The sequence below is a fragment of the Octopus bimaculoides genome, chromosome 8 (genome assembly GCF_046866305.1).
Source record: "Octopus bimaculoides isolate indiv1 chromosome 8, ASM4686630v1, whole genome shotgun sequence".
Taxonomy (NCBI): Eukaryota; Metazoa; Mollusca; class Cephalopoda; order Octopoda; family Octopodidae; genus Octopus; species Octopus bimaculoides.
The window spans coordinates 88,065,364-88,086,900 of record NC_142935.1 but is presented as its reverse complement, the minus strand read 5'-3'; the positions used below and the strand labels follow the sequence as shown (position 1 = coordinate 88,086,900).

The 21,537-nt window shown below is 37.8% G+C and overlaps 1 protein-coding gene across 1 annotated transcript in view; it reads right to left on the bottom strand.

Annotated features, from left to right (window-relative positions):
* The window catches only part of LOC106883167 (GTP-binding protein Di-Ras2), an 87,235-nt gene that overhangs the window by 34,588 nt on the left and 31,110 nt on the right, over nucleotides 1-21,537 (bottom strand). Inside the window, exon 2 of the mRNA XM_014934084.3 lies at nucleotides 20,623-20,756. Coding sequence (XP_014789570.1) covers nucleotides 20,623-20,661 — 39 coding nt within the window. The 5' untranslated portion in view covers nucleotides 20,662-20,756. The remainder of the gene's footprint in view (nucleotides 1-20,622; nucleotides 20,757-21,537) is intronic.

Below are 21,537 nucleotides of genomic sequence, written 5' to 3'. Positions count from 1 at the left end.
GGGTGTACAGTGTGATTGACACGTGATGAACGTACGCCTGTATGGGAAACTATTAGCAGTGCGATAAGTACATAGTTGAAACATTTAGTAATACTGAACTTTCATTGAATGGAATACTCTTCGTATTGACTTTTATGCAGTTAACTTCTTTGATATATATATATATATATATATATATATGTATATATATATCGACACACACTCACTCACACATGCACACAAGTCAGGGGACAAATGAAAGAAATAGGCACTCAGTAAATTTAGTACGAGTTGCATGTAATTAAAACAGTTTCCTTTGGCCCAATGCAGCTTAAGTTTCATTGGCTCATCACAGGAACCTACAAAACTTTAACTGTTTTAAATAAGGACTTGTCCACCCAGTGCCAGCATGCAAAGAAGGTAGTAAATGCTGATGATGATATGCACATACATGTGTATATATATATATATATATATATATATGTGTGTGTTTCGTTTTGGGATTTGGTTTGCAAGATTTTTTATGTGATTTCGTGTGTTGAGGCATATTCTGTTGTGTCTGGGGAGAGTCATTTTCTTATTGTGCCTTAAAATTTAACACACTCACCGGTAAAATTTCCACTTATTTCTTATTTTTATTTTCCTAAAATTTTTGTTGCGTCTTGCAACCTTTGCAAGATGCAATGAAAATTTTAGGAAAATAAAAATAAGAAATAAGTGGAAATTTTACCGGTGAGTGTGTTAAATTTTAAGGCACAATAAGAAAATGACTCTCCCCAGACACAACAGTATATATATATGTATGTATATATATATATATATATATATATATATATATATATATATATATATATATATATATGTATATATATATGTATATATATGTGTGTGTGTTTATATGTGTATGCATATGTACATATGAATATATATCTATCTATCTATATATATACATATATATATATATATACATATATCTATATATATATATATATACATATATATATATTTATTCGTCTTTTGTTTTTTTGTGAATCCTCCCCCTATATATAACATCATCATCATCATCATCATTTAACGTCCGCTTTCCATGCTAGCATGGGTTGGACGATTTGACTGAGGTGTGGCGAACCAGATGGCTGCACCAGGCTCCAATCTGATCTGGCAGAGTTTCTACAGCTGGATGCCCATATATATATATATATATATATATATATATATATATATATATTTTACTCATCTCCATGCAACAATGTAAAACAACTTGAAGGTAATAGGACCTGAAGATTGCCTAAGTGGGTTTTATGTGTTACAAGTAATGTAACAAACATTGTTTTAGCTTTGAATCATTTGTAGGTTTTTATTTACCTTTTCCATGGCCCTTACAATCTCGTACCTTTATTCACATTTTTAGCAACTTTAGTTGCTAAACAATGAGTTGAATGACGATTGTCAGTTTATCAAAATTGCCTTTGATTTCAATATAGGACAATATGTGTAACTAACAATGGTAAATAAACTCTTTTTATCATATGTTGTCCACCTTTTGTCATCTGTAATAATTCTTTACATGCTTGAAGCTTACTAACTTCCTACACTAGGACTTTTGAATCATACAAATTAATGTATGAAAATGCAATAGGATTTGAAAATGAAATAAGGTCGTTCGTCATTTTTTCTATCTACAGAGAAACAGCTAAATTAGCCCTGTTCATAAAGGTACTACTATATAAGCCACATATATTATATCATAACTTGATCCTGTGTGGACTAAGATCTTTGTTGAAAGGCCACTGGTATTTAAAATAAAGTGTTAACACTTATGGTATGCAAATTAGTAGCCCTAGTTTTGTGTAGCTACTGTAATTGTTGAGTATATAAACAGATTGGCTGCTTGTTTCTCTGGGATTGGTTAAATTGCTGTAGATGCTTCTGATGAGAATCTAATAAGATTTGAAAATCAATTAAGGTTATTGGTCATATTTTCAATCTACTGAGAAGCAGCTAATTTTGCCCTGTTTATAAAGGTTACATATATATATATATATATATATATATATATATATATATATATATATATATATATATATAGTGAACATGTGGATCAGAGGCATGATCCTAATTGCAAGGCAGTACCAGAGAGAATTGTAATGTAGGTAAAAAATGTGTACAGATGGATACTGAAAAGTATTACTATGAAAGGTCATTAACTATAGCGAGTGCAAAGGAGAAAGAGAGTCTTCGTAGTGTGTTCCCAACTAAGGACTGGCCATTCTTGCAGACAGTACTATGAAAGATAGAACATTTAAGGTAATGGAGACAGGGAAGCCCTTGGTCCATCAAGAATTACTGCTGAGATGCTTAAAATATCTGGTGGAGTAGTATGGACTAGTCACCAATTCTTCAGAAAATTATCATGCCATCAGAGAAATTGCTTTGCTTGATACATAGAAAAGATGTAGATAGAAATTCTGTATGATGTACCCAATGCAAAATATGGACACAAAAGAGGTGCAGTTAGCAGAGAAAGTGGTTTGTATATGGAAGATGCAGAGAAATAATAAACACTAAGGGTGCACAGGAAATATTCTCTCAATTGCCTTGGAAGATCCCTAAGGTGGTAGTTAGTTTCTGTTATCTAGATCATCTAATTAGCAATGGTTTAGGATGATCTGAAAGTATAGCAGCTAAAGTAAGAGCAAGCTGAAAAAAGTTCCAGAAGCTATTACTTCTGTTGGCAACAAAAGGTTTCTCTCAGGATGAAGGACAAATAGTATGATGGATGTGAATGAACATAGCTCCTGAATGCAGAGGATCTGTGGAGACTAGAAAAAAAGGGCAAACGTGTTTCAATGGATGTTGAATGGCAGTGTACATGAAGTATTAATATGCTGAGAGAAAAACTGGACATAATAGCAATCAGATGTAGTGTGCAAGAGAGAAGACTACATTGGTCTGGTTGTATGATGTGTATGGATGAGGAATACAGTTGTATAAAGAAGTGTAGATCACTTGGAATCTTTAGAATCATGGAATCTTTAGAATGGGGAATACACTTTAAGATGTGGGAGGAGGTGGTGAAGGCTGATCTCAGAATACTGAGCCTCATGGAAGAAAAGACCAAGATGATTGATGATATACTGTGAACAAAAAACCTGCCCAGCTAGCGTGGCTGAAGCATGTTTATGATATACCTGGGAGCCTCACCTGGAGTTCTTGTCAAGTCTACAACTAGTAAAATGGGTCCCTCCTCTGGTCCTATCACCACCTCCCACCCATCCCTACCATCGGTTTTATCATCTCTGCACCCAACCTGTTTATCCTTCTCTCACTCCCCTCCATACTTTTGCAATGTTTGCAATCCTATCTGCTGTATTATTCTGCTGCTGTAAATAAATTAAAATCTGTTATGACAAACCATTTCATTTTGCCATTTCTGTATTGCCAGTCATCAATCACTCTTTTCAGAGTTACTCTCAACTGACATCCACTCGTTTTCATCACTCTATTCCTATTCACCATTCACTGCATTCACCTCCATCCCATGCTTCTGTCCATCTCTCTCCCCTCTTGCAACCTTACTCCCCTCTGCATCAACGGGGATGAGTAAGGTTGCATACTCTCTTCTTTTCACCTTCTTGGCTATGCCGTCTTGATGCTATGTTGTGGCACCTCGTTACATCTCTCTTTGTGGCACAACTCCAGTCACCACCACTCACCTATGTAAAAAAAAAAACTGTAAACCATAACTGTCTCTGTACCTATCAGGTCATCTGACCACTATATCATTGTAACCACCTAATACACAACCACATACTGCACTATGCCTTTTCCAACCAGATTGTATGGAACTTCAAATCAGCTAAATTGGTGGAACTCCACCAGTTTTGTGCCAGTTATCCCTGGCAGCATACAAACTTCACTCTTGACTCATCAGAAACAATTAAAAGAGTAACTGAAACTACTCTTTTTAGATCTATCCTTCCATGTTACACTCAACGAGACCTCAATGTCCTCAGACCTTTTCTGACTAATAGAATACACATACATACATACATACATACATGTGCACTTACATTCATGCATGCACTCAGCCATACATACATATTAAGTATAGTGAATACATATAATCACCTAAATGGTTACATTTCTCTGTTAAGTTCCATTTCATATCTAATCTCCCAACTTGATACATACTTTTCATCTGCCAACACTTCCAGTGCTCAAAAGCATATCTTCATTTCTGTCTTGAAACTAATTTATTGTAATCCCTTGATTTAGTTTTAATTTTTAATTGATTTTGTTACATGGCCTTTTATTCTTATTTGCTTTTATTCCCCACCAAATCAAAGACTTCAGAAATTTAATGACATCCTCCAGTTTTCTAAAGGTTTTCATATTCATATAATAAATTTTTCCTTAATTAATCCTTTTCCTACTACAGACCTTATAACTTATTCTGTTCAAACTAAACTTTTTGTTTTCAAATTTATAGACATAAACATAAATGTAGAAATATTAATAGTCATTTTTATTGAAACCTAAATATAAGTTACCTCCCTTATCAACCAATCAATAATCATTCGTTTTCGATTCAATCAAATCCAATGACTGTACTGTTATCTTCAGACTTTGTAATCATATAGAATACAAGGAGCTACATCCTCTGTTGGCAACAAAAGGCCTCTTCCCCAGAGTGAAGAGCTTGTTTGCAAAGTGTGATGCTACATATAAGTACAACATGGGCCTTGGATGCATAAGATTTGTAGTGGCGCGAAATTATAGCCGCCATTGAGGAAGTACTATTCTGCGCATGCACAGGGGACTTCACCACCGGAAGCCCCTTGAGTTGCGCATGCGTAGTAAAACTCGTACTTAAGCAGTTACTTTCATTTTCTCAGCGAGTTGAGCCTACGACCTTCTACGTGACAACACCTCACTCCTCCACGAAGCACTTTTACACTGTTCTCTGGCAGGCATCAAGGAAGCCCTTGACCTTCTAATACCAACTACAATTTAATCAGCGGCTGCTAAACTGAATGACAGGAATTGTGAAACCAAGCATCATCATAAATAAAACCTTTTTATTATGTTGTAAATTGTTCTGATGTCTCTTCATTTATAATGCTGTTGAAAGGTGATAGAGAGAGACTAAAGTCTCTATCACTACTATCATACCTATTACAGATTTGTGACAATTAGAAAGAAATGAAGTGAGCATGCTTTGCTGGATGTACAATGTTAGTGTGCATGAATGACAGAGTACAAATGACCTTAGAGGAAATGTGTTAAGCAAGAAAGAAGACAGTGGTAGTATGGGCACATAATACATATGGATGATGACATCTCTGTGAAAATGAGCCAAACACTCAAAGTTGACAGTGCCTATGAAAGAGGAAAACCTAGAAAGACATGGGACAGCACGGTAAAAATCAATCCCTAAATGTTGAGCCTAACAAAAGAGACTGTGATATGTGGTGCTGGAGAAAACCTACTCATTAGAGAAAATATGGCAGAGAGAATACTGAAATGGGTAGTAAATGTGGCTGGGATGTTCTCACTGCATTTGTCCTCTGTTCCTCTACTGCTGTCTCTTTCACTCTCTCTCTCTCTCTCTCTCTCTCTCTCTCTCTCTCTCTCTCTCTCTCTCACTTACTCCTTTCCCTTTTTCCTGTTATGTACAAATGTATAAATGTATGCATGTATTTGTGTGTCTGTTTGTCAATGCATATGTATGTATGTATAATATATATATATATATATATATATATATATATAATAGTATTAGGGACAAAATCCAAAATTACAGGTAAAAACTCAATTAAAATCAATTTGTAAAAAATCAAAATTAAATTGGGCTTTATAGATAAAATATATATAAAATATATAGTTTTAGGGAAAATAACCAAATTTCAAGAACTCATCGATGAAAATTCACTATCACATATAGAAAAATTAACAATTAAAAGCACAATAAATGAGTATAATATAAAACAAAGTAAATATCATAAGATAAAGATAATACTATCTTTATCTTATGATATTTACTTTGTTTTATATTATACTCATTTATCGTGCTTTTAATTGTTAATTTTTCTATATGTGATAGTGAATTTTCATCGATGAGTTCTTGAAATTTGGTTATTTTCCCTAAAACTATATATTTTATATATATATATATATATATATATATATATCATCATCATCATCATTTAACGTCCACTTTCCATGCTAGCATGGGTTGGACGATTTGACTGAGGACTGGTGAAACCGGATGGCAACACCAGGCTCCAATTTGATTTGGCAGAGTTTCTACAGCTGGATGCCCTTCCTAACGCCAACCACTCAGAGAGTGTAGTGGGTGCTTTTACGTGTCACCCGCACGAAGGCCAGTCAGGCGGTACTGGCGACGGCCATGCTCAAAATGGTGTATTTTATGTGCCACCTGCACAAGAGCCAGTCCAGGGGCACTGGCAACGATCTCACTCGAAAATCCTGCGATGGCCAGTCAGGCGGTATATATATATATATATATATATATATATATATATATATAATATTAAATAAAAGATATAAAACCTTTTTAAAGGGATGTTAGCATCCAAGCTCCTCGGTTTTATGCAGTATATCAGTGAAAAACCAAAGATGTTAGCTTTGCATTGATGTATATGGGTATATCATTGTTTATGCATGAGAAAAAGAAAACTGAGAAATTGAGATGTAGCCATCACTTTATTAGAACATATTTAATTCCAAGCAAAAACAAACACTTAGCACCTACAATTGTTTCCAAAAAAATATATTACATCTATAGGCGTAGGAGTGGCTGTGTGGTAAGTAGCTTGCTTACCAACCACATGGTTCCTGGTTCAGTCCTGTTGCATGGCACCTTGGGCAAGTGTCTTCTACTATAGCCTCGGGCCGACCAAAGCCTTGTGAGTGGATTTGGTAGACGGAAACTGAAAGAAGCCAGTCGTCTATATGTATATGTATATATATATGTGTGTATGTTTGTGTGTCTGTGTTTGTCCCCCCCCCCCAACATCGCTTGACAACCGATGCTGGTGTGTTTACATCCCTGTAACTTAGCAGATCTGCAAAAGAGACTGATAGAATAAGTACTAGGCTTACAAAGAATAAGTCCTGGGGTTGATTTGCTCAACTAAAGGCAGTGCTCCAGCATGGCCACAGTCAAACGACTGAAACAAGTAAAAGAGTAAAAGAGCTATAGTTTTAATCAAAAAATAATAATTATAATTTATTATTCAACTATGATTACTAGAGATTGCAACTGGGTGACATGATAAATTTCTTAAGTAATTAAATACTTTACTGACATTTTGATCTATCATAATTTTTAATATATATGAAGAATAATGTTTTTAATTTCTAGTATAGTAATCATATCGAAATATCATTTAAGCTAACAGCTACTTTTGTTTTTCAACACATTCTGTATCCACATGCACAAATGCATGAAGCATATACGTATACATATACATATACCCATGTAACGGTTTTTTAAATACATTGGATGCAAAAACGCACATATTTGAGTCTATCAAGGGTCTACCAACACATTGGAATGTAGCTCTCTTCTATCGAATTCTTCCCCTGACGAAATGTTCAATTAGCTAAATTCAATAGGAAACTGTTATATGGACTGTTAGGTATGTAATTCGTCTGACGTTCCGTGTGTCATGTGGTTCGTCTGAGTTCATTGTTTCATTGTTGTTGTCTTGTGGGACTGTCGTAGTAAAATGTCATTGATATATATATGGCGGACATGACTTTTGTTTATTCATAACGAACATTGGGTGAGTGCGTTCTTTGTATGTAATTGAACAATAAATGTAATAATTAAATTGTATAACTCGTTATGTTATATCTACGAGTCATCCGAGGGAAACATAACAGAGTTTATTGGCGTCGATAGGACCGATAGGACCGATAGGATACATGCTTACTTTACCGTAAAATTATTCATCGTAATAACAATGGCTGAAAAACAGACAGTAGAACTTATTAAATTGTTTAGGGAACAAATGGACAAGCAAATGCAACAACATCAGAGAGATATGGACGCTCTGTTAAAACTGTTTGGTGCTCGACAAGTTGAAGGCGATTCTAGTGGCTATTTTGCAGCTGCTTCAACAACAGTGTCGATTCCACCATTTACTGCATTTGATTCAGCGACAGAACTATGGCCTGATTACTGGTCAAGATTCCGTAAGTTTGTGGCTGCTAATGCTGTACCTGAAAAACGCATGGCACAAGTGTTCCTGACCAATCAGACTGCTACTGTTTACAAACTACTTGCTAATCTGGCTACCCAACAAAATCCGCCTAAAGATATCAACAACTTGATAATGGACGAAATCGTTGACTTCATGAAGGAACAGTTCGACCCTAAACTTTTCATTGTGAGAGAGCGTTTCAAGTTTTGGAGTGATATGCAGCGGAAGCCAGGCGAAACTCTCCAGGAGCTGGCAGCACGTATACGCCAGGATGCAGCTACCTGTGATTTTCCAGCGATCACCAACCCACAGGATGAAGCTCTGAGACAGAGATTCATATGTTCGGTTAACAATGAAGCGGTTCTGAAGGCGCTTTTTAAGATAAAAGACTCAGAACTAGATTTTGCCCGTGCTGTCCAGGTTGCCATTGAGACTGAAGACGCAGCAAAGGTTGCAAAAGAAACTGTATACAGTTCCAAAACCAAGCAGGTGTACAAGGTCCAGCAGAACAGGAATAAGAGTCCTCAAAAGAAACATCAGCAGTCTTATTCCACAAACCAGGAGAAATGCTACCGATGTGGAAAGGCCCACAAAGCAACAGACTGTCCTTTCAGGGAAACCAAATGTCATTTTTGTGATAAAAAGGGTCATTTGCAAGCGGTGTGTAGGAAAAAACAACATCAGCAACGCAATGGTCATTCACAAACTCCCGTGAAAAGAATCACAAAAGCTGAGCTAGTCAAGGCGATCCTAGGTGAAGTTTCCCGAGACACTCACAGTTTAATTGTGCCAGTAACAATCCAGAACAGACTGTTCACAATGGAATTGGACACTGCTACTACAGGCAATTTTGTTTCCTTGTCAGTCTGGAAACAACTTGGAAGACCAAAGCTGCAAGATGTCAAGCATCGCTATGAATCTGCCAGCAAGCACAACCTGCCTGTTCTAGGAACTTTCATGGGCCAAACCAAGGATCCAACAACTGGTAAGCAGGATCTTATACCTTACATAGTCACCAAGATCTCTGATCTTAATTTGCTGGGTCGGAATGCTATCCAGACTCTGGGAATTTCCGTAGACACTGCTCTAGGTTTGAAAAGCATAGACAGCCAAGCTAAGAGGGAAGGTGCAGAAGGGATGTATCCAAAGACCTCAAGCGAGCCCTATGTTTCCCTGCAGCAAGATTGTCACAACGTGTGTGATGAATTTCCAGATCTTTTCAAGCAAGAATTGGGATGTCTCAAGAACTTTGAACTGGAAGTGAAGTTCAAATCGGACGCAACACCAGTCTTTCACAAGGCACGTCCGGTCCCATTTGCTCTTCGTGATGACCTGGCCAAAGGTTACGAAGAAGGCATCGCCAAGGGAATCTGGAAGCCTGTTCAATTCAATGAATACGGAACGCCAGTGGTACCGATTCGTAAAGCACACGCTTCAAGCAACCTGAAGCCCAAACTACGGATTTGTGGTGACTACTCTGTGGGAATTAATGACCAACTTGCTGATCACCGTCATCCAATGCCACTCCCTGCTGAACTGATGCAGAAACTCGGAGGTGGATTCGGATATACAAAGATAGACCTTGCTGATGCCTATAATCAGATCAAGCTGGCTCCAGAAAGTCAACGCAGACTCGCACTCAGCACTCACAGTGGAGTACTCCTGCAACAACGACTCCCTTTCGGAATCAAGTCAGCACCTGGTTACTTTCAGGAGATCATGGAAAACCTGACCCATGATCTACCTGGAGTGGCCGTCTTCCAGGATGACATGCTCGTCAGTGGGAAAGATGCAAACAGTCACTTAAACAACCTAAAGTGTCTGCTCACACGTCTAAGCGACAATGGACTCAGATGTCGCCGTGAAAAGTGCCAGTTTGCACTACCCAGTGTAGAATACCTTGGACACATTTTGTCGACTGAAGGGATCACTAAGGGATCCAAAGTCGAAGCAGTCTTAAAGATGCCATCTCCAACGAACGAATCAAGCTTGAAATCTTTCCTAGGTTCAGTTCAGTTTTATGGAAAGTTTATCCCAAACCTAGCCAGTATAGCAGAGCCACTCTATTGCCTTACAAAAATGTCAACTATTTGGAAGTGGGGAGATGAGGAACAGTCAGCTTTTGATCACTTGAAAAATGTACTTTCATCGAGTCAAGTTCTGATACACTTCGATCCAAACAAAACTTTGGGACTGGCTTGTGACGCATCAAACGTTGGTATTGGAGCAGTCCTGTTTCACCGCTATCCTGATGGAAGCGAGCGCCCAATATCCAATATGTCCAAGACTCTCACTTCTGCACAGCGTAACTACAGTCAAATTCAAAAGGAAGCCCTAGCTATCATATTTGGCTTGCAGAAGTTTTACCAATATTTGTACGGTCGTAAATTCGTACTCGTGACTGACCACAAGCCACTGACATCACTATTCAGTCCGAGGAAAGGGACGCCACTTCTCGCTGCTAACAGACTAGCACGATGGGCCCTGTGGCTGAACCAGTTTGACTACACCATTGAATATCGGAAATCAGCAGATCATGGCAATGCTGATGCCCTCAGTCGCTTGCCATTCGGTGATGATAACGACTTTGACAGAAAGGAAAATGGTGAAGACATAGACATGGTGTGTGCCATCAAAGCTCTTAGTATTCAAGTCCAACCTGTGGATGCTAACGTCCTCCGTCAAGAGTCAGGGAAAGATCCAGTGATATCTACAGTGATGCGCTACGTCCGTGAAGGCTGGCCACCAAAGAACATGGAGATCAATGACGAAGTCAACAAGTTCCGTAAGTTATCAAACTCACTTAGTATCTGTCATGGATGCCTTATACATGGATCTAGAGTTGTGATTCCACATAGCTTGCAGCCAAAGATCCTCAATCTTCTGCATCTCGGACACTTTGGCATGGAACGCATGAAACAGCTAGCAAGAACTGCTGTATATTGGCCTGGTATCGATGCTGCTATAGAGATAGCCAGTCGACGATGTGATTCATGTAACGAACATCAAAGGCAGCCATCTAAGCCTCCAGTTCACCCATGGATGTTACCAGAAAAGCCGTGGAGCCGCTTACATCTGGACCATGCAATAAATTTTATGGGTAGAGATTGGCTGGTGATCACAGATGCTTATTCCAAGTACCCATGCATTCATCCCACTTCCTCCACGTCCTCCAAAGCCACTTTGAATCTGCTTGAGGAAGACTTTGCGCACTTCGGATTTCCTCACACACTGGTCACCGATAATGCACCAACTTTTACGTCTGAGGAGTTCCAGAGCTGGTGCAAAGAACGCGGGATCACACACCTGACAGGGGCACCTTACCACCCAGCTACCAACGGAGCAGCGGAACGTTTGGTGCAGACCTTCAAACAAGCTCTGAGGAAGTCTTCTCTTCCGCCAACACGAGCACTTCAAGAATTCTTGATGCAGTACCGGAGAACACCGACATCCTGTGGATTCTCTCCAAGTGAACTTTTGAATCACCGGCAGATACGAACAAGGATTGATTCTCTGCTGCCATCGCCAGTACACATTGCTCAAGGCAAACAGTCTAAGGAAGCACATAAGTCTCAGGTGACTCCAAGCTCGGCTGATGTCGCTAAAGTTACCAGGCAGTACAAGGCCGGAGATCCTGTGTATGCACTCTACTATGGACCTCGCCGAGACAAAGATCCCCGATGGGTACCAGCAATCATTAAGAAGTCATTGGGTACTCGCTGCTTTAACGTGAAGGTCATACCTCATGGCCCGATGTGGAGACGACACTGGGAACAGCTGCGACCGCGGTACACAACTGAGGAAGACAATGAACCTGGTGATGCAGAAAACACTGTATTTGAATTTGCAACAGATCACCCGATGGAGATCTCGGAAACTGTGCCACTAACACAAAGACAAACCAGACCCAAGACCATGTTACCCGTTCCAGAGTATGGACCAGACAACCCAAGACGGTCCAAGAGAACCCGTAAAACCCAAGAGAGACTTTGCTGTTGATACTTCTTGTGTAGCATCAATTTCAGTGGGGAGGTGTTATATGGACTGTTAGATATGTAATTCGTCTGACGTTCCGTGTGTCATGTGGTTCGTCTGAGTTCATTGTTTCATTGTTGTTGTCTTGTGGGACTGTCGTAGTAAAATGTCATTGATATATATATGGCGGACATGACTTTTGTTTATTCATAACGAACATTGGGTGAGTGCGTTCTTTGTATGTAATTGAACAATAAATGTAATAATTAAATTGTATAACTCGTTATGTTATCTCTACGAGTCATCCGAGGGAAACATAACAGAAACTTTAATTTAATTTAATTTATTTTAATTTCTCAAATTGAATTAATTGGGCATGGAAACAATTGTAGGTGCTAAGAGTTTTGTTTTGAATTAAATATGTTCTGATAAAGTGATGTCTATATCTCAATTTCTCCGTTTTCTTTTTCTCATATACATATATATGTATATATATATATATATGTATATATATATATGTATATATATATATATATATATACCCGGTGCAAGCTATGGACACATAAGAGGTGCAGCAACATCAAAGGCAGGTTAACTAGCAAGTTAGTTTTTGTTTGTGGCAGATGTTCAGGTGCAATAAAGACTGCAAACAAACAGGAAACAACTTCTATCTCATTCCAGGGTGAAAAACTAGAGGTAGTCGATAGCTTCCGCTATCTGGGCGACCAAGTTAGTAGTGGGGGTGGGTGCGCTGAAAGTGTAGCTGCTAGAATAAGAATAGCCTGGGCAAAGTTTAGAGAGCTCTTACCCCTGCTGGCGACAAAGGGACTCTCACTCAGAGTAAAAGGCAGACTGTATGACGCATGCGTACGAACAACCATGCTACATGGCAGTGAAACATGGGCTGTAACTGCTGAGGACATACGTAAGCTCGCAAGGAATGAAGCCAGTATGCTCCGTTGGATGTGTAATGTCAATGTGAATACCCGTCAGAGTGTAAGTATCTTGAGAGAAAAGCTGAACATTAGAAGCATCAGTTGTGGCGTGCAAGAGAGACGATTGCGCTGGTATGGACATGTGGTGAGAATGGAGGAGGATAGCTGCGTGAAAAAGTGCCACACCCTAACAGTTGAGGGAACCCGTGGAAGAGGTAGGCCCAGGAAGACCTGGGCTGAGGTGGTGAGGCAAGACCTTCGTACATTGGGCCTCACCGAGGCGATGACTACGGACCGAGACCTTTGGAAATGGGCTGTGCGTGAGAAGACCCGGCAAGCCAAGTAAGATCGTTGCCAGTGCCCCTGGACTGGTTCTTGTGCGGGTGGCACATGAGATGCACCATTTTGAGCGTGGCCGTTGCCAGTACCGCCTGACTGGCTCCTGTAGGATTTTCGAGCGAGATCGTTGCCAGTGCCCCTGGACTGGCTTGTGCGGGTGGCACATAAAAGACACCATTTCGAGCGTGGCCGTTTTCGTGCGGGTGACACGTAAAAGCACCCACTACACTCTCTGAGTGGTTGGCGTTAGGAAGGGCATCCAGCTGTAGAAACTCTGCCAAATCAGACTGGAGCCTGGTGTTGCCATCCGGTTTCACCAGTCCTCAGTCAAATCGTCCAACCCATGCTAGCATGGAAAGCGGACGTTAAACGATGATGATGATGATGATGATGATATATATATATATATATATATATATATACACACACACACTGAGTAAGAACAGGCATGCCTGTGTGTTTAAGAAGCTCACTTTGCAAACACGTGGTTACAGATTCAGTCCCACTGTATTGCCCCTTAGGCAAGTGTCTTCTGCTATAATCCTGGGCCAACCAATGCCTTGTGAGCGTATTTGGTAGGTAGAAACTGTGTAAAAGCCTACCATATATTTATGTGTGTTTGTTCCTTCCCTCATAGCTTGACAACTGGTGCCAATTTGTTTGCATCCCTGTGACTTAATGGTTCAGTAATAGAGACTGATTGAATAAGTATCAAACTTAAAATATAAGTACTGGGGTCAATTTTTTTCACAAAAATCCTCCAAGATGGTGCCCCAACAAGGCTGCAGTTCAAAAGCTCCACTGCATCCAGCGTCCAAGTCTTGTTGGGGAAGTATCCAAGCCCCAACAAGGTTGCAGTTCAATAGTCCCTGTGCATCCAGTGTCTAAATCTTGTTGGGGAAATGTCCAAGCCTCCACAAGGCCGCAATTCAAAAGTCCCTCTGCATCCAGTGTTCAATATCGAAGGAAAACCTTGGATATTAAGAAAAAATTATCTTTTAACTGACTTTGTTTCCAGATCTATTCTAACTAGAAACAACTACACTTGCAAAGGATGAAGGGCAAACTGCATCACCAAATCATCTTGACCCAACATAAGACTTCTGGATTTAGTAGTAGCTACCTAAGGTCAAAAAGTGGCTGCTGCCTTGCAAGAGGAATTTGTTAAAAGTTATGAGACAGCACTAACAAAAAAGGAGCTGCTACCTTGTAAATTAGATTATGGATATCAAAGAGTAAGAGACTGTAGGAGCACTATTTCCATTTGGCAGAACTGTTATTCATCTATGCATGATTTGGTTAGTGTAGCCAATCGCTTTGCCTCAAGCATAGATACTGTTGTGATGAGAGTTACAATGCCCCCTTGCTAGAGATAGACTGGTTCAGGTAAAGTATAAGTAGTAACAATCCAAGTAAGTTCAAAAGTTCAGAGTTCAGAGTCGAGTGAAGTTCGTGTTAGTTTGCAGTGAAGTTGGTGTCACAAGGAATATTGATTGTTGGTTCATAAAGAGATTTCTTAGTTCATTACTTTGTTTTTACTGTTGTCTGGTTATCATATTTATTGTATGTAACAAACTATGATACAACATCTGGCGATGAGGGTTTCAAAGCTCATGTAGGTTATGTAACAATTTGTTCATGATACAACTTGTTAAATAATAAAAGACCCATTAGCTTCCATAGAACAGTTGCAAAAGCAACAGGAGTTGCAGAAGCAACTATTACAGCAACAACTACAACAACAATTATTGGAACTATATTCATAGAAGTCCAAAAATGCATTCAGTTATAACCCAGAGGAGGGTGTAACTTTTGCATTGTACTACAGAAGGTATGAGGAGATTCTTAAGCAAGATAGCAAATCATTGTCAGACAAACAAAAAGTGAGATTGTTATTGCGAAAATTAGCTCTGTTAGTGCATGAACATTATTGTAATTTCATATTGCCCCCCAAAAAACTTATGAAATTTGTTTTAAAGAAACAATAGAATTATTGTCTACTATATTCAGTGATAAAACTTCTCTACTTAACACTCGAATGGACTGTTGATATATAACAAAAAAAGAGAATGATGATTTTATCACATACGCAGGAACAGTCAACAGGACGTGTGAACTTGCACCTGAGATGTTCAAGTATCTTATTTTCATACAAAGCCTTTCAGCAAGCAACAATTTGAGCAAGAATTCTTTCTAAATTGGAACAAGCGAACCAAGATCTAACCTTACAGTCCATGGCAGAAGGATGCCAAAGGATGGTAAACCTGAAACATGATGTAGAAAAAAATTCAAGAAAAGATTTCCTCAAAAATACAGATATGATGACCAGAAAAGTACAACCAAAAAAGAGTGCCATGTCCTAATTTATGTTATGGATATGGAGGCATACAGTTCAGAAAAGATAGTCCATTTAAAAATCAAAATGTACTATTGGACAAACTATGTCTATGCACAAAGACTGAAAGGATACATATCGACTATGCTGGACCAGTGAACAGCGCTTACTATCTAATTATTGTGGATAGCTATACAAAGTAGCCAGAGGTATGCAGATGTGATAAACCCACAGCAAAGACAACAATAAAGTTCCTACTCGAGTTATTTGCTCAATATGGTGTTCCAAACACATTAGTTTCAAATAATGGAACACAATTCACCGGATATGAATTAAGAAATTTCTGTATAATACATGCCATAAGGCACATTTCCCTGCCCTACTATCCGAGGTCAAACGTGCTGGCAGAAAGATTTGTCGATGCATTCAAAAGAGCTCTAAGAAAAGCTAGGAATGAGCTAGATAATAATGAGGCACTAACAAAATTTTTGAGAGTATATAGAATAACGCCAAATCCAAATGCTAATTCAGGAAAGTCACCAGCAGAGTTAATGTTCATGTGTAAAATAAAATTGATCTTTGATAAATAATTGCCAGGAAAAAATACATATAAAGGAAAGACAAAAAGTACATTTGAAGGAAATACAAAAAATATTACAAAACATTTCGAAGTGGGAGAAAGTTCATTTTAAAAATTACAAAAATGGTAAAGAAGGTTGGGAAGATGGTTGTGCAATCAAAAGATTAAATAACATAAGGTATTTAATTATAGGACAACATTCGGAACATAAGAGACACCTTAACCAGTAAAAGATAAGACATACAGAAGAACGAAGGGTAACACCAATGGAAGTCTGCTATGATATGTTTGAAGTGTCAGCACCAACAGATATTGAACCCCATAGAACTAGCTTCAGAAAATGAAACAGACTGAATATCTGAAAGTAATACCTAAACGAAAAATATACTAGATTTTAAAAAAATGAAAAACAAGAGTGCTTAGTAGAATGAAAAGAAAAAGTGCTATGTGCAACAAACAATACTACTTTAAAAGTCAGGTAACAATTAAGATACAACAGCTAAAAAAAAAAAGGAGAGGTGCTGGAAAGAAAAAAAGAAAAAGAAAAGAAATTCTACTTTCTCACAATAGTCGAAATCTCAAAAGGGGAGATGTTGTGATGAGAGTTACAATGCCCTCTTGCAAGAGATAGACTGATCCAAGTAAAGTATAAGTAGCAATGATCCAAGTGAATTCAAAAGTTCAGAGTTTGGGGTCAAGCAAAGTTTGTTTTAGTTTGCAGTGAAGTCGGAAGGTGTCAATTGGTTAGTTCACAAGGAATATTGATTGTTGGTTCGTAAAGAGATTCGTTAGTTCATTACATTGTTTTTACTCTTGTCTGGTTATCTTATTTATTGTGTGTAACAAATTACATTACAACAGATACACACTGCTGCCTGTCATGAGGCGTGGGAAAGATTTTCATCAGTTCCAGCCAGGGCTCCAGGAGAGTAACACGTATTCTCATGTTTCTGTCTGAACTCAACACCATGTGGAAAATATTTAATGGACAAACATTCTAGAACTTAATAGCTGATTATGAGACTTCAGGTATTTGCCATGTTCCATATTTTTACATTATGAAGTAACTATAAGTGTTATATTTCTGCATACACCCTTTTTGTATCTGTGACCTATGACAAGGATCTTAAACATGTCTATTATTCACCTAGGACACTGTTATGCCCTATCTCTGAATGCTGGCAAGCAAGTTTCTAATTAATTCTATCACAAATTCCTCTACCAATAAATTATTATTGTTCTGTTAAGCCTTCTGAACGTTGTCTATTATTCACATCGACATGGAATTATAATTATAGCATTACAAGGTATTCTTTAACTGCTATTTATAAAAACTCAGATGTTATTTTAGTGCCTATGCACTAAAAGACTGACCTTAAAATAAAAGTGCTGCTAAAGGGGTTGTGCTGTTTGTAGACTATCTCCAAATTGACTAAATAGCAATGACAAGATGAATATAGCCTACAAGAGGAGTATATGAGAAAGTTTAAGGAACAGAAGAGTACAAGAAATATTTTTATTTTAAAATCTAAAAACAAAAAAGAGAACATTTAATTCCTGATTCCTAACATAAGATTGGATATATAAATTTGATAATTAGAGCAGAATAATTAGATAATTAGGCCCCTCAGCTCCACAGGTTTTCATGGTCTGTCTTGCCATCTAAATGCTGGTCATTTTGCTCATCACACCAAGCTAAACTTAATCATTAAGCAAGCCTTAGCTTGGATTAATATCTCCTCAGTTCTGGAACCAGTGAGACTATCCAGAAGTGATGCGAAGAGACCAGATGATCTTACCCTCTGTCCCTGGAGAAGAGGTAGGTGCCTCATCTGGGACACCACAGTCTCTGATTCTTTTTCTCCCTCCAGCATTCTGGATGCTGTGGTAAATGGGAGGGTCACTGCTTCCATAGCTGAATGGAACAATACCCCGAAGTATCAGGACCTGTCAGTGAACTACCTCTTCCGGCCTGTGGCATTTGAGATGTATGGAGGGACTGGGCTACTAACAGTGAAGTTCTCATCATCATTAGCAGTTTGCCTTACCTAGCTGTCAGGTGATGACCATGAGGGTGCTTGGCTTTTCCAATGCTTTAGCCTCACCATCGCCTGTGGTAATATCCCAAGCATGTTGGCTTGCTTCAGAAGATTCTGTTGAACCTTGTGGTGTACGAACAATTGAGGCACATGGTGCTTCTTGATGTGTTTTCTTTCTCCTTTTTTTTCTTTTTTTCTTTTGTAAAATATATTCCTTTTCACTGAATTAACTATTTTAAATTATGTAAGTTTAAGCACAAATGTTTAATTAGTTAATTAAAGCAGAATATATCTGTGCTAGAAGAAATATTCTGATTTATTTATCTAACCTGTTGATACACTGTCAATCTCACTTGGCAACAAAAAGGTTTTTCGGCTTTGTACCAAAAGACCAGACTGTAATGAACATACGTCTGGAATATAGTACTATGTGATAATAAGATATAGGGCACTGAATTTAGATGAGGCATGGATGTTGGAGAGAAATGAATGGAAAATTGTCTGTTAGAAATGTGATGTTAATCTGAGTGGAATGTGAAGCATCAGGGAGCTGAAAAGTTGCTGTATGCTAATGGGATTAGCTGATTCATAAAGGGGAGATGACTGTGCTTGTTTAGATATGTAATGTAAATGGTTGCCAGGCGAGAAAGTATTGGTTGTAGTTGGTAGAAGGTAACTGTGATGAAGCAAGACTGAAGAAAATGTGGGAAGAAGGAGACAGATCTTGAGAAACTGGCCATCGCAGAAGAACTAACAAAAAATTGAGGCAAATGGTATTATGATTTACAAATGGTTTGTCCAACTGATGCCTATGTAAAAAATAAGGTTCTTAAACTGATGATAAGGACTAGGAGGAGGATCAGTAGCTGCAGGGTTCAGGTGCTTGCTGTAGCTTTAAGAGGAATATTAAAAAACACTTCAAGAATTAGGGATTTAGTACTTTAATGAGTATAAAGTATTTATTACTGGGTGTTGATGGATGAATATAGTTGTAGAATATGTGTTAATCATCAACCTAATAGTTATGAGGTAAATCAGCAACAAACTAATTTAAAACATGAACATTGAAGTCCAGTATGAGTGACCGTTAAATAAATATTATAATTACATAAAGATAACAATGTGCTTATATGTGTTTCTGAGGTAATATACATGAATACATATAATTGTGTATATTAACCCATATATAATTAATACATTATATAGCTAGTATGTTAGCCCAGAGACAGTGAAAGATGAAGTTGTATGTTTGCACATAGAATGTTCATTACCATCTCTAACTGTGTGTGTGTGAGAGTGAAAATATGAGAGGCGAGTGTGAGAGAATCATCTTTCACAGCATTGCATTTGAACATAAAACCCTACAATATTTTGAAAATCTCTTTAAAAAAATGTAATCCAAGCTATTTAGCTTGAAAGGACTGAAAGAACTGAGCAGATATCCAAAAAGTAGTCATTCCATTGGCTGAAAAATGGTAGTCTCAGTTATGTCCCTGTATGTACCAATAAAGTACTTTGATTGGTGGAAATCCAATGCTTGTAATTGATGGAAATAATAGTATGTCAGATGAGTTGACTTTTCACAAATTTTCTTTGATCTTTTGTGTACAACATGGTTCACTGATTAGTTGTAAATGGGGTCTAGGCTTAATATCCTATGTAATCAAAAAACATTTAAGCAATTGGGTGGATAGCTTTTCTCTGCATCATGAACAGCCATCTGGTTTTGTAGTTTACTGTTAATCACTGGTATTGCACAGTAATCAAAATAGTTGATTCTTAGCAGCCCAGATACACATCTGTAAATCATTAAACAACCTGCTACTTTAAACAACAACAGCAGCGGCAACAGTCTAATGTTGAGTAGTGCGTTGTTGCATCGTAATGTTCAACAGTGTTAATTCAATCCTCATGTATGATCAAAATAAAAGTTCGTTTGGTACCAGTTTAGTAAGACCAGTCTCCAATTGATCTTTGATCACTATTGGTCATCATTGATTATTCTTGACCATTCTTAATCACCACTACTCATCTTTAATCACTATTGATAATCTTTGATCATCATTGCTCAACTGAATCACTCACATTACCCTTAATTGTCATTGTTTCTGAACACGAAATCTCAGGTAAATAACGCAACCATGTAAGAAATCAGTTTGATGCCTAAATAAAGAATTAAAATGTCAAATTAGAGAGTGATATTTACCTTATCCTTCTGCGGTATATGCATTCCAAGCTTGTTCATTTTCTAGCTTTTTGATGATTGCTCAATAAATCTGAAGACGTCTTACAGTGATCGGCTGATAAAACAAGTGAACACTTAATTCTCTCCACCAAAAACTGAAAGAAATAAACAAAAATAATAATTAATAAAGCCATCATTCACTGATTAATTCTGAAAGAGATTTCATATAATTAGTCTTGCTCTGAAGAAATTTGGTAGTTTAAAACCCCTAAGAGAATTTGTGAGCTTCAGAACCAAGATCTTGAGTGGTTGGACCTCATTCAACTTCTCTCTTCATACTCTCTCCTCAGGCTGTATCTTCGATAAATTATCATGTAGCATAGATATAGAAATAAGTGTAGAACAGGCATCTTATTAGAGTCAAATGAACTGATAATTCCTTTGTTGATCATTTTTCAGAGTACTAAATTAATTTTTAGAAATGAATTATTTTAAAATATTTTTATCTACACAATGTTTTGATCAGTTTGATCTCTGATCTTCATCAGCTATCTTATTCCAAGTTGTATACAAAGTCCCACATTAGATTTGAATTTGGAACCTTTATTTCTGGAGTAAGGGTGATAATTCTGTTACGAATTATGACACATGTATGCTCTGAAGAAGGAACTACTCTTAGATCAAACTGATCAAAATGGAGAGCAAGTGTAAAGTGTTTTTCTGGTCAAAAATGAGGTTAATAGTTAGAGGACATAAAAGAAAGTGACATAAACACAGCATTGGTTGACCAGTGTAGACAGAAACACATACACAGACATAGGTAGGTATATAAAGGAATGAAAATGAAACCCAACACATATTGTTGGGGTTAAAAGTGTTTATTAACAAGTTGATTCAGCCCCACATTACTCAACCAGTTGCCTATCCTATTTCCTG